This window comes from Fusarium tjaetaba (genome assembly GCF_013396195.1).
Source record: "Fusarium tjaetaba strain NRRL 66243 chromosome Unknown NRRL66243_c0000355, whole genome shotgun sequence".
In the NCBI taxonomy this organism is placed as follows: domain Eukaryota; kingdom Fungi; phylum Ascomycota; class Sordariomycetes; order Hypocreales; family Nectriaceae; genus Fusarium; species Fusarium tjaetaba.
The window spans coordinates 21,771-35,109 of NW_023501551.1; the positions used below are offsets into that span (position 1 = coordinate 21,771).

At 47.9% G+C, this 13,339-nt stretch overlaps 6 protein-coding genes across 6 annotated transcripts; 4 read left to right on the plus strand and 2 right to left on the minus strand.

Annotated features, from left to right (window-relative positions):
• Positions 1 to 173: 173 nt before the first annotated feature.
• On the minus strand, positions 174 to 2,252 carry FTJAE_12708 (uncharacterized protein; the record flags this gene model as incomplete). The annotated part of the gene is made up of 4 exons (XM_037345782.1): positions 174 to 562; positions 616 to 1,330; positions 1,381 to 1,897; positions 1,957 to 2,252. 4 exons carry the CDS (start codon positions 2,250 to 2,252, stop codon positions 174 to 176), a joined length of 1,917 nt encoding a protein of 638 aa, XP_037200259.1.
• A 432-nt stretch (positions 2,253 to 2,684) lies between these two features.
• On the plus strand, positions 2,685 to 4,409 carry FTJAE_12709 (HC-toxin efflux carrier TOXA; the record flags this gene model as incomplete). The annotated part of the gene is made up of 4 exons (XM_037345783.1): positions 2,685 to 2,852; positions 2,899 to 3,163; positions 3,214 to 3,938; positions 3,987 to 4,409. The coding sequence occupies 4 exons, from the start codon at positions 2,685 to 2,687 to the stop codon at positions 4,407 to 4,409; spliced, it is 1,581 nt and encodes a 526-aa protein (XP_037200260.1).
• Positions 4,410 to 5,190: 781 nt separating this feature from the next.
• Positions 5,191 to 6,088, plus strand: FTJAE_12710 (uncharacterized protein; the record flags this gene model as incomplete). Its single annotated transcript, XM_037345785.1, has 2 exons — positions 5,191 to 5,266; positions 5,319 to 6,088. The coding sequence occupies 2 exons, from the start codon at positions 5,191 to 5,193 to the stop codon at positions 6,086 to 6,088; spliced, it is 846 nt and encodes a 281-aa protein (XP_037200261.1).
• A 701-nt stretch (positions 6,089 to 6,789) lies between these two features.
• Positions 6,790 to 8,273, plus strand: FTJAE_12711 (glycoside hydrolase family 5; the record flags this gene model as incomplete). The annotated part of the gene is made up of 3 exons (XM_037345786.1): positions 6,790 to 6,945; positions 6,994 to 7,326; positions 7,380 to 8,273. The coding sequence occupies 3 exons, from the start codon at positions 6,790 to 6,792 to the stop codon at positions 8,271 to 8,273; spliced, it is 1,383 nt and encodes a 460-aa protein (XP_037200262.1).
• Positions 8,274 to 9,166: 893 nt separating this feature from the next.
• Positions 9,167 to 10,889, minus strand: FTJAE_12712 (cytochrome P450 monooxygenase; the record flags this gene model as incomplete). Its single annotated transcript, XM_037345787.1, has 7 exons — positions 9,167 to 9,349; positions 9,408 to 9,788; positions 9,868 to 9,978; positions 10,041 to 10,098; positions 10,326 to 10,584; positions 10,636 to 10,780; positions 10,833 to 10,889. The coding sequence occupies 7 exons, from the start codon at positions 10,887 to 10,889 to the stop codon at positions 9,167 to 9,169; spliced, it is 1,194 nt and encodes a 397-aa protein (XP_037200263.1).
• Positions 10,890 to 11,306: 417 nt separating this feature from the next.
• FTJAE_12713 (amino-acid permease) lies at positions 11,307 to 13,339 on the plus strand (the record flags this gene model as incomplete). Its single annotated transcript, XM_037345788.1, has 9 exons — positions 11,307 to 11,408; positions 11,544 to 11,592; positions 11,647 to 11,722; positions 11,773 to 11,963; positions 12,016 to 12,050; positions 12,105 to 12,225; positions 12,278 to 12,621; positions 12,674 to 12,796; positions 12,850 to 13,339. Coding segments are annotated over 9 exons (1,531 nt in total), but the record flags the coding sequence as incomplete, so codon positions are not given.

Below are 13,339 nucleotides of genomic sequence, written 5' to 3' on the forward strand. Positions count from 1 at the left end.
TTTCTTACTAGACCCACGGGTGATGTGAAATCTGGTATATGGTTCTCTGAATAGACACTGTTATTCTGCTTATACCCACTCTTCGGACTTATGTGATTTCCTTTTCACTCCAATCGCATCTTGAATCTCTGACCTCAAACTTTGCAAGTAGTATACAAGCAGCAAGGGTCGGTTCAGTTAATACTATCCCAAAACGCCCAGTCAATATCCGCAAACTCGAACCCAAACGGCTGTAGTTCGGTCTCTACCGGTTGGGTTTGCCGGACCTCCTGTACGACACTGACTTGGCCTCCATTGTCTTCATTTATCTTGCTTTCCAAGTCTGCCAAGTCCTTCTCAAGCTTCGATACAAACCCTGGCTTCTGCATACCAGCCAGACCTGGTTTCTGGCTGCACTCGTACCACGTTGCAACTACTGATCTTGCAGCATGAGACTTTCTCCTGTCGTCTTCAAGGTCAGATATATGGTCTGCCACAGCGTAGAGCTGAGAGAGTAGCGTCCAGGCTGATTTTATAAGGGTGACGTCTTTCAAGTTTGACATGTCGACCAATATTCCAACGACTACGTGTTTATTAGCGTGATACCACTAAGCCGGACGGAGAACTGTTACTCACACGCGTACCAGAGAAATGAACTCTCCACAAGCCAGATAAACGCCTTCAACTGAATGTTCGAGTGAGACACGACGATATACCGCATCCCTTGCATACAAGCATTGAAGTGCTCCATATGGCATCGATCATCACTGTTCTGCGATCGCATACGAGCTTCATGAAGCTTTCTCAACCGTAAGACGTTGACAACAGCACGCGCGGTGATCTGCAAGATAGTATGCAACGGGTTGATAGGATCACAGTACTGCAGAAAGTTTTCGTTGAGCCCCGCCTCGAGGTCATCAATCATAGAATCTGCTAAACAGCCAAGAAGCGATTTATCACCCGCCGTTGCCTGGCTCGCTTGTTTCAATCGGAAGCCGCGTTGTCTCTCTAGGATCCAATATGTAAAGAGTGTATACGAGAAACTCGTCAGACCAATACGGTCTTTTGGTGGTGTTGTGGAATTTGGGTTGAGATCGTCGTCTTCAATATTGAGAGGAAGACTTACATCCCAGCCTGCTCCAAAAGACAAGGGAGTAACGTTATTTTTTAGCGACAGAATGAGATCGAGGTGTTGCAGCTGCCACCAGAGTCGACGGCGCTCTTCTGTTTCGATGGGCGAGAGGCCTAGTACTGTGCCGTCGCGGTGCATGCCGAGTTGCTCTGCGCTTCGGGAGATGAGACCCATTAAAGTCCACATGCTGCGCGATGTCAAAGCGTCCACGTTCGCTTTCTGTAAACATGTTAGCTGGCCCTCAGTGGGCTTTGAGACGGGTAACTGACGATATACAGGCACATGGCTTTCAAGGTTGAGATGCTATCAATAGCAAGCAGACTTATCCTTGAGAACGCCATGTCACATTGAACGCGACATTCATTCGTCAAAGACGCTTTTGTGCGACCGAACAGATCTAAACACTCTTGGTTTGTCAAACTCGTAGCGCCGAACAAACAAGTTGACAATATCAGCACATGGTCACCATTATCAAGCCTCCTCCACTTCTCGGCATCCGATAGAGCGGCTCTGAGATGGGCAAGCGTCCAGCTGAAACTGATCTTGACAATAGGTTCGACTCGCTCCATGAAGAAGTCCCAGAGCTTGAGAGCTTCTTCTTGGGCTATCGGACAAAAGTCGAGTTTTTCTGACAGGATAGTGTTGTCTCGCCATGGCGAGCCGTGGAACGCGTGGGGGAGATGTTTGCCGGGTGATAAGGCTGAACCTCGAGGGTCAGAGGCGTTGAACTTTGGCTTGGAGCCTTTGTAGAGACGCGAAACATCGATCCAGGTATGCCATCCCTCTCTGAGAATATTAAAATCAGCCTCATCAATTATTTCGTGTACATGTGTGATCTGACTTACGACTCATGATATACAGATTTCCCCTCCTCCTGCACAATAATCGGTGTCTCAGCATTACTTCCCTCCCTCGGACTATTCTTCACACTTTGTCCCCTAAACTTCCCAGGCGCATCAGATAACGGATCACCACCCAGCGCTCTCACCGCTTCCTCCAATTTTCTTATCCTCTCAAAAGGTGAGACTTCAGGGTAAGTGCAAACATCACCCTTGCGACGCTTGCAATTAGAACACGGCGGTTCTGCCCTGTCGCATTTGACTTTGCGCTTTGCACATGGTTCACAGGCTTGACTTCTCATTTTGGGAGATACTGCACTGTGATCTTCGTGGCGGTAGTGAGGGTTGATGATCGGTCGTGTCGCAATCCATGACGTTGTGTAATTAAAAGCTCGGGCGACCCCGCGAGGTATTTCGGTGCTGAGATTGGCTAGCTCGGGCTCGGTACCGAGACCGAGATCTTGAGAGTGATGTCTGATTGGTTGATTGGCATGATGCTTGACGATCTGGCAGGGAGATATGTAATTGACTTGGAATGTCAACAGTAATTCTTGCTTCATTTAAGAACATGCTGATGCTCGCTATACTACTTTTTATCTGATCTCAGTACAGAATAGTATCCCAACCAAGCTTCTTATTCACTGTTACAGACAGTTCAAGGTCCCTGACCAATACCTTATTCAACAAAACACTAGACATCGCAGCACCTATCTCGCTACTCAACAAGAGCTGCCATGATGGACGACAAAGATACAAGAGATGAGACGCCACCCAGCAGGTCAAACTCCGACATTGAAAAGACACCTTCCGAGGACGCTGATACTGAAAAGACATACCCACCAAAAAAAATCGTCCTACCAACAATGCTAGCTCTCTTCCTCGTATTCTTCCTCGTCGCACTAGTACGACACCCTCTACTCGCTTTGTCCACATACTAACACTTCCCAGGACCGCACAATTATCGGCACAGCTATCCCTACAATTTCGGCCGAGTTCGACAGCTTCGGCGATATCGCCTGGTACGAATCAGCCTTCCTCCTCCCCCTCTGCGTCTTCCAGCTCTCGTTTGGTCTTGTCTTCAAATACTACTCCACCAAATGGGTCCTATTTATCTTAACCGCCATATTCGAAATTGGGTCTATCGTTTGTGCTGCTGCACCGAACTCGAATGCGTTGATCGTTGGTCGAGCCATCACTGGCATTGGAGGCGCGGGTATTGGCTCTGGGGTGTTCATCTACATCACGCTGCTATTTCCTCTTGAGGAAAGGCCGAAGTATCTTGGATCACTGGGCTCTGCCTTTGGGATCTCATCGATTCTGGGGCCGATTCTTGGGGGCTATCTTACCTCAGTCACTTGGCGTTGGTGCTTCTGGATCAACGTCCCATCGGAGGGCTCTCACTCATCCTTCTGTTCATTTTGGCTCCAAACAGACCTCCGCCCAGCGAGCCACCCAAGTCATGGCGTCAAAGATTCCTTGACCTTGATCCATTGGGTTTCCTTATGGTTGCTGGATCAGTCGTCAGCCTTCTCTTCGCGCTCGAGTTCGGCAAGGAGAATCAGCAGTGGACAAGCGGACGCGTCATCGCTCTCTTTGTCGTCTTTGGCGTTTTGTTCCTCATCTTCGCAGGCTATCAAGCTCGGAGGAAAGAAAAAGCAACAGTGCCTCCGCGAATTCTGTTCCAACGAACCACATTCTTCGCCTGCCTGAACGCGCTGGCTATTGGTTCTGTACTGGTCATTTACTCGTTTTACCTGCCTGTTTGGTTCCAAGTTGTCAAGGGCAAGTCGCCACAAGATTCAGGTATAGCCCTGATACCACTACTGCTCAGCAATGTGTTTTGCGTTATTCTCGGTGGTGTTTTGGTCAGCAAGATTGGATACTATACGCCATTTGCTATCGCTGGATGTGCGATCCTCATTGTTGGATCGGCGTTAATAAGTACCTGGACGGCAGACGTTAGCAAGGCCAAATGGATTGGCTATCAGGTATGTTTAGTCCACATGACGCTTGGCATTGCTGACCGACGACTGCAGATTATCACCGGAGCAGGTATGGGTTTGACGCTTCAACAACCCGCCATCGCTATTCAGACCGTCCTCTCGGAAAGCGACAGCCCAATCGGCCTCTCCATCCTCAACTTCCTAATTTTCCTCGGTGGAACAGTTTTCGTGACCGTGTCTCAGACTCTACTCGAAGGACAACTCGAGAGCAGAATTGCCAAGTATGTTCCTGGGGTTGACGTCAATACGCTTGCGAACAGTGGCGCAACAAATCTTTGGAATCTTGTGCCTTCTGACAAGGTCGACATGGTGTTGAATGCTTACAACGATTCGATGACATCGATCTGGTATCTAGGCTTGGGCATGGGATGTTTCGCTCTGATCACGTCCTTTGGGTTTGAGTGGAAGAACGTCAAGGCGAACAAGAAAACGACTGGGGCAGCTACAGCTGCATAGCTTGTCAAGATCATGCGTGCATATGATCTTTAATAGATAGTCTCATCTTATAGCTACAATAACAACAACCGACCTTTAAGCTATTGCTGGCTCAATCGGCCTGACCGTACTGAGTGAAGATGATTCAATCATTGTGGCTGACAACAGGAAAAAAAGGGGAATAGCTATGCTGGTAGCTAGACTTGATTAATAAAAACGCAAAAAGAGAATCTGATGAGACTGGGACTCGAACCCAGGAGGATTGCTCCACCAGGAAATTGGTGTTAAGGTTAACCTTAACCTGGCGCCATAACCAACTCGGCCATCTCACCGATGATTGGATGAGAATTAAAGCGAAATCTTGATTCATGTTCACTAGCAATCCAGAAGCAATTAGTAGCCTCTCTATCTCTGCAACTTGAACCCCTATGGAATTGAACTGGTACTTAAAACTTAATACCTACCTACTATTAAAGTCATTACAAAACATACTTTACACTCAACTGTTCCTTTCCATGCTCAAGAAGTTGTTCTATCGCTAAAGCCGCTATTTCCGCGATACTTAAATTAGTGGCTTGCCTGCCCCTGTTTGTGACCAACGGACTCTAGCAAGTAACAGCTCTAGAACATCTTGGCAGTGTCGATAGCTTCAACACTATCGATTTTTCATGTGGGCCAACTGTCAGGGTCTCATTTTAAATCCTACTTCTGACAGCCGCCACCCGGGCATTTTCTACGCTCTTCTTTCCTTGCCTTTTTCTTCAACGCTGTCAAGCCAAACTTTTTTAGCCAGTCTCTCATTATGCGTTCCAACTCAATTCTTTTACTGGCCTTTGGGCTCCCAGTAGCTATAGCAGGCCCTTGCAAACCCAGTTCTAGTAAGTTAAATGAGCACATGGGTCAACTACACTATCTAACAAGCTTCTTTAGCTTCCCGATCGAGCGATGTGGGCGTGACAACTTCAACTCTGGCGACAGTGTCTGGAGTCGCCTCCACAGAGACAGCCAGCACAACTCAAACAGAGACCACTGAGACTTCTACCACCGATGTTTCATTCGTTTTAACATCCACCGAATCTGACACTACGACCTCCATAACATCACTCGACACAACAGAGACTACAATGCTCGTACCTACAACAACGACCTCGGAAGAAGCCGCAGTCACAACTTTCAACATCATTGCCGAAGGCGGACCGGCAGATGGTATAGTGATGGGGCAGAAGGAAAACTATTTCTATCTCCAATTCTCTTCCGGCTCAGCCTGGGAACCCGCCGCCCTCGTCCTTGAACAAGGCACAGGCTATCTCCGCCGCGCCGACCCATACAACCCCAATTTCCCCCTCGTCTGCATCCGCTGGGCCTCGGGTACAGTACCTAACCCAGGCTGGTTCATTGATTGCTCGGCGTCAGATACACACTTCGGCGCGCCTATTGCATGCGACCTCAAAAGTGGCGGGGAGCTCTCTTGCTCAATTCCCGCTGGCCACTGTAGATACTACACCGTCCCTCCTAGAGACAATGGTGCTTGGGATTGTCAAGCGGATACTGGCGTTTTTCGCAACTTCTACACGGAGGAGAGTACGGATGATTATGGTGTTACTTATTATGCACCTTGGATGGGCTTTGAAGGATATGAAGGGCAAGGCGATTATAATCCTTTGGAACCAGTGACGTTCAGATGGAGGAGTGCGGATTAGACAACACCTTGTCGTATATGCTGTCGTCAGTACGTAGTTTGCCTGCCTAAATAGGTACTCCACGCGAATACGCGCAGAGCACGGATGTCCTCGGATTTTTAGAACAGCTTTTGGAGGGCCAGTGCTGAGAGAATAACCCACGATGATATCATACGTGAGTGATATTAAGCTTCTTTGGCCTTGACTATATAGCATTCGGTATCACGGAGGCAGGCAAACCTCTAGATTAGGGTTAATGCATTGTCATTGATCGTGCAGGTTCAGCATGCAGTAAGGTTGCATCGCTCCAACTGGTGGACTATATTGGGGGTATATGTGAATCTCTTCTGATCATGCAAGATCAGTGCCTTGAGGTTGTCACCCAACGGCACAGACTCGTTAATCCACAAAATGGCCACTGCCAATCATGGTGTGACAAAGCCTCAGGAATTGAAAAGGCAACATATTTCTATTTCCCAAAGCATAACGGCTCGATTATCGCGGTGTTCCGACCCATTTGTGGACGATCGCCCTGTGCCGTTCCAAATCCGGATATCACGGGGTGTTGACCTCCGGTATGCTGCATTAATCACCCTATGGGGAAGAGGGGAATGGCATGTGCATTTGGTATGCCGAATGTAACACATATATAAGATTTGATCAATCGCTATTTATCATGATCAGCAGAATTGATCAAGTTCAGTCATTCTTCAGATCTCAAGATGAAGTTTGCTTCAATTGTCGCGGCCGCTTTTGCTTTCGCCCCAGCATTGGCTGTCCCAGCTGGATTTGTCACTACTGACGGCACAAAGTTCCAACTTGACGGAAAGGACTTTTTCTTCGCTGGTAGCAATGCCTACTACCTTCCCTTCAATGTCGTAAGTTATCTGCCACTCGATGTGGATCAAACATACTGACCTTACTAGTGGGGAACCGACCACTACTCAGATGTCAAGCTGGGTCTTCAACTTGCAAAAGACGCTGGTCTGAAGGTTATTCGCACCTGGGCCTTCCATGACAACAACAGAACTTATGTATCTGGTGGCTTGCCTCAGTACGGCACTGGTGCTGAGAACACCGTTATGCAGTTCTTTGAGAAGGATGGAAGCGTCAAGATTGATCTGAGCAAGCTTGATGTTGTGATCAAGGCCGCTGAAGACACTAACATGAAGCTCATTCTGGCTTTGACCAACAACTGGGCCGATTATGGTGGTATGGACGTGTATACCGTTAACCTTGGCGGTCGGTACCACGATGATGTGAGTTTCTAAAAGAGCGTTGGGTCTAGAAAGCGTACTAATGGGTCACACAGTTCTATCGTCTTCCTGCTATCAAGAAGGCCTTCAAGAACTACATCTCAGCCGTTGTGACTAGATATAAGGACTCTCCCGCTGTCTTCGCCTGGGAGATCGCTAACGAGCCCCGCTGCGGCGCCGATGGAACTCGAAACCTTCCCCGTGGACCCGACTGCACCCCCGCTACCATCACTTCCTGGGTCAGCGAGATGAGCACATACATCAAGTCCCTCGACGCAAACCATCTCGTCACCACTGGCAGTGAAGGCGGCTTCAACAGACAGTCCGACGACTGGACCTACAACGGCGCTGACGGCACTGACTTTGATGCTGAGATTAAGCTTCCCAACATCGACTTCAACACCTTCCACTCGTACCCTCAGTACTGGAGCAAGACAACCGACTGGGTCGTCCAATGGATCAAAGACCACGCCGCCGCCGGTGTCACAGCTAAGAAGCCAGTTCTTCACGAAGAATACGGCTGGACGGACAAGTCCACTCGCATCGCTACACTGAGCAAATGGCAAAAGGCTTCTCTCGATCTTCAAGTCAGCGATATGTACTGGCAGTTCGGCACCAGCAAGTTCTCCTATGGAAAGAACCACGATGATGGCAACACGATCTATCTTGAGGACGACGAGGCTCAGCCTTTGGTGTATGAGCATGCTGCTGCTGTTAATGCCGCTAATGGAGAAGCTGTGACGACGAAGCCTACTGCTACTGCTACTGCTACAGCTACGTCTAAGCCGAGTACTACTCCCTCGACGACTACTTCCAAGCCGACTGTTTCTGGAGGACCTAGCGTGCCGAGATATGGGCAGTGTGGTGGTGCTTCGTGGACTGGACCTACTGTTTGTGCTTCGCCTTATAGTTGCAAGGAGCAGAACCAGTGGTACTCTCAATGCTTGTAGTTAGCTTGTCAGCGATGCTAAAATCGGTTAGTAGCGAGGAGGAAAATAGCTGGCAATGCTAAGATCAGACCTCAAGCAATAAAGTAACTAAGATTTACAATCCATAATTGCCCACTATAGTTTACTAAGTCATTCAAGCTAATCGATCAAAATAGCTGACAGTTGTTCAACTCGTTGATGTCTCTATAAATACCTAATTTGTGCGTTGTAGCGCAAAGCATGTCAAGCTGGCCAATAAATAAATCTTGAACTGTCAGGCAAACTCTTCCTGTCACGGCATTGGCTGCTCCGTACATGATCTCATTCTGTCGAGTCTAGAATTCTGATCAAACGGTTATGAATGGGATGACGTGGTTGGCATCGGCTATTGCTAACGGGTTTTAGAAAATGCCCTAGCTCCAGTGTTATCACGCTGTTGTTAGTGGCAGAGACTGTAAGATACTATGGAACTGAGTGCCTTATCAGTGGGGTGATCTTCGCTTAGAGGAAATGAGATACCTCAGGTACCCTAAAGATATTTATTAGACTTGCATTCCTGAACAATATTTGTCCGGCTAAAGCAGCACCTAGAATTCAGGCCGAACGATACCAGCGATGTCAATAATACGGGAAAAGTTTTTATTTCTAATAAAGATATATCTACTATCTAATTTTAGACTCTTGAGTGTAATACTACTTTGAGATTCTCTACTGGGACTGCTGCAACCCACTCCCTGCGTTTCGGTAAAAGAGTTGAATTCCAGGAACCTTCTTCAGAATGGGGTTTTAATAAGCTGCGCCGTTCTAATCGAAAATGGCGGATAATTTGAGAAACAGAAATATACAGCTCAAGGTATGAGAAACTACAAGTTATGAATATTAGAAAGCTTATCGGACTAGGGCTTTATAGAAACTTACTGAGCACCCAAGCATAAATTCGCTCCTCGTGAAAACGGTATGTAATAACGATCGCGGAGGACATCGGCAGTCAGATCCTTTCCATCTTTTGATAACCATCGATATGGATCGTACAGCTTGGGGTTTGGAAATGCGTTCTCGTCATGTAGGTACCAGATGGGCGAAGAGGTGAGAACAGTCTGCAAAGCTTTTTATTAGCATGTCAACATCGGAAAAGCGAAGCACGAGAATACTGACTCCTTCTGGGATAAACGTATCATGGAGCTCAATACCTCCGGGAGGTACGATCCTGGGAAGCATGGCCGCTGCAGCACCAGCCCATCGAATACCTTCCTTGACACAGGCTTGGAGACGAGGGATATTCTCGAGCGTAGTCATGTCCGTTGAAAAGTCAACACTGGCTAGATCCTGATACAGAGCGTCTTGAAAGGTGGGATTATGCGAAAAAGCCCAGAGAATATGGGCTAGTGTTGCAGAAGTCGTATCTGTCCCTGGGCCGAGGTTCTCTCCCGCCTCAGACAAGGCAGTCTCAGCCGGTAGCCCGGCCTTGCATAGCGTTTGTATGAGGTTTGGAGAGCTAACGGATGTGCCGTAGTCTGACTCTGCGGAGAGTGCTACCTGCCATGATTTTCGAGTCCACTTGAAAGATTAACATGGGAGATGGGTAGATGATGGGGGATTGGAAGGTCGGACATACATCGTGAAAGTCAAGCAGGCCTTGAGAATACTTTGTTCTAAAACCGGTCAAAGTATACAGGCTCTGCTCAACGTGTTCCCAAAACTCACACAACATTGGGAAATTAGTTAGCTAAACAGAAGCAGACATTGTTAATATCAATCATGAATGTTATTTATCAGAGGTAAACTCACGACAGGCATCCAAGTTGCCTTTTCGTCATTCTTCTCCACCATGGCCAGCTGTTCTCCGCTAGCCCAAGAATCCAGGGCATTGATTGTTGTACCAAAGGAAAAATCGGCTGTTTTAATATTAACGAGGAAATATAAAAGCCACACGGGACTTTATCTTACACATAATATCTGCTTCGAGAGACCGACAAGCGACACTTAGATCAACAATCGAATCGCCATTTCGAATCTTGTCGACAAATCTCATGACATGATGGGAAATTACTTTCTCCAGCTGCGGAACCTTACTTCGGGAAAAGAGCTGTGCCATGATCCTCCTTCGCTTGGAATGCTCTACCGGATCTCTGTTGGATATCAGTCAAGCGCTCGCAATTGTTCGCATAGGTAGTAACTTGCGTTATAGAAAACAGAGCCGCATGACCGCCTTGTACGAATTGTCCATAGACTCTGGGGTCTTTCTTAAATTTGCTTCCGACCTTGTGAACTGTTTCATATGTCTCGCGCGAGTAAAACGAGACTTCGTTTGGACCGATACGAATCAGAGGGCCTAGTTATATCAGAATTTATTCCAATTGCTTTGCCAGAGTAACCTCCTTACCCAGTTTCTTATGTAATTCGGGTAGTGTGAGGGTGATGGCGCCTTTGTACTCCTGCGGAAATGTCCATAATAGTCTGGAAAACGTTGCACCGAAACCTGCGCTGGGGATCTTGGACAGGGGCGATGTATATATTGAGATGATATTCTACAACGCATGTCAGCCCATGAAACCAGCAGCTGTTGATAATAATTCGTACGTAAATCAAGATTGCGACAAAAGCCGTGCCGGCAATCTCTAATAGCGGTAAAGCCATGGCTAGGTATTCCGTATTTCGCAATGTCAAGTCTAGACTAGGGTCATGGTTAGTCTCTCTACTTATATCTGAGGTCGGGATCAAGCAATACTTATTAAAGTCACGCCATCTGGTCTACGGATGTCAGATCGTTCTAAAGAGGAAGTTGAACCGTTAGCGGAAATGATTCCTGGTAATAAGGTGCCGTTCTACTGGGAAGACAGTCTAGATCTATCTGACACAATTATAAGTGCGATGGCGTGCTTGGCATCCGCTGTCTTCGCCTAATCCATGATTTTTATCTTAGTAAGCCAGGGTATAAATTATAAGGTTCCACGGAATTTCATGTCCTGATCCGTGGGCTCCGTCTTTCGTTTGTCAATCATAATTATTCCCGCGGCGACATTTCTTTAATTAGCGAGCTGAAAAAACCGCGCAATGTCGACAGTATTGGAAAACAACGAGGACGAGCCTGTCAAAACAGGCGGCGACGTAACAGGCGACTCCAGCGACGACAATACAGCCGACAATGTGGTTTTGGTTAGTAGTATAGAATATACCTCAAACAGACCGACAAGCAGAGCTGACGCAGAAGATGTAGGAGAAACTGGGATACAAACCTGTACGAGACAGAGCATGGCTTCCGTTGTATAATCAAGAGCTGATAAACGACAGGTCCTAGAACGTAGCTTCAATCAATTCCACAATTTTGCTACTACCTTCGGTCAGTCATTTTACGAACGAACAGATTGAGACAAACACCCTAACGCTATTGTAGCCGCTCTTTACTTTATCGGTGGCGTGCGCGTCACCTTTTCGACTGGTATCGCAGCTGGTGGAAATCTGGCATACTGGTGAATACTGGGCGTCTGCTTACCCACTAACTTTGCTGATCGCTTCAAAGGACGAGTTACATCATCACATGTGTCTTTACATTCATAACCGCTGCGGTAATTGCTGAGATCTGCTCTTCCCTACCTCTAGCTGGTTCCATCTATCTCTGGGCTGCTGAAGCCGGCGGTCCCCGATGGGGTCGATTGTTTGGTTTTGTCGTTGCTTGGTGGTCTACCACTGCTTGGACAACCTTTTGCGCCAGTGAGTACAACCCCCGCATGGATCGATACGTTCTAATCTCTGCGGTATCAAGGCAACACGCAAGCTGCCGTAAACTACCTGCTTTCGGTATGTATTTTCCCCGTGGAAAGAAAAACGGTTCAGCTGATCTAATATCCTCAGGAAATCGTCGTGTTCGGCACAGACTTTCCCTCCGACTCCTCAAGCGTCAAGTTCCGAGCTGTGCAATGGATCCTGACAGAAATACTGCTCGCCCTAGCCTGCATCTGGAATTTACTCCCTCGTAAGACCCCCAACACCAACATCTATCTATACCTTTTGTCTAATATAAGCAGCTCGCTACTTCAAGTGGATCTTTTCCGTATCTAGCAGCGTTGTCATTCTTGACTTTGTCCTGAATCTGATTTGGCTCCCTATCGCCACCAGCAAAACTCTCGGCTTTCGATCAACACACGACGCTTTCATGACGACCTATAACGGTACTGGGGCCCCGCCGGGCTGGAATTGGTGTCTTTCGTATCTCGCTACTGCTGGTATCTTGATTGGCTTTGATGCCTCTGGCCATGTAGCTGAAGAGACCAAGAATGCGTCTGTTGCAGCAGCTAGGGGTATTTTCTGGAGCACGGTTGTCAGTGGTCTCGGCGGCTTTGCAGTCGTCATTCTCTTCCTGTTCTGCGTGGTAAGTTTCGTGTCGTCAAAACTGCATGAACCATTCAATAACGCCATGGCAGCCCGATGCTCAAACTCTCTTCTCTTATGGTGGTCCTCAACCTTTTGTGTCAGTGTATGCCGCGATCCTCGGTCAAGGAGGCCATGTCGTGATGAACGTTGTCTGTATACTGGCGCTCTGGTTTGTAAGTTTCTCAATGGCAACTATTTCAGCACAGGGAAGCTAACTGTTGAAAAGAACACCGCAATCGCTGTGCTTGCGGCTTCTCGTCTGGTCTTTGCCGTGGCAAGAGACGGAGTTCTGCCCTGGTCTGGCTGGGTTTCCAAGGTAGTAGCTGGCCAGCCTCGCAACGCTGTTTTGGTGGTCTGGGGAGTCTCTGCCATCATCACTTGTACCATCCTCCCATCAGCTGTAGCTTTCACTTCTCTGGTATCTGCCGCCGGCGTACCTTCTGCAGCTGCATACGGTCTCATATGCCTTGGTCGCCTCCTTCTGACACCAAAGAACTTCCCCAAGCCAGCATGGAGTCTAGGGCGTCTCAGCAAACCTTTTCAGTTCATTGCAGTATTTTGGAATGGTTGGGTAGTTGCTGTCTTGTACTCGCCGTATATTTTCCCAGTCACGGCTGAGTCGCTCAACTATGCACCCATCATCATGGCTGGCACTACCATCCTGGCCTTGTTGACTTGGTGGTTCACTCCAGCAGACAAGTGGTTACCTAGCCAGA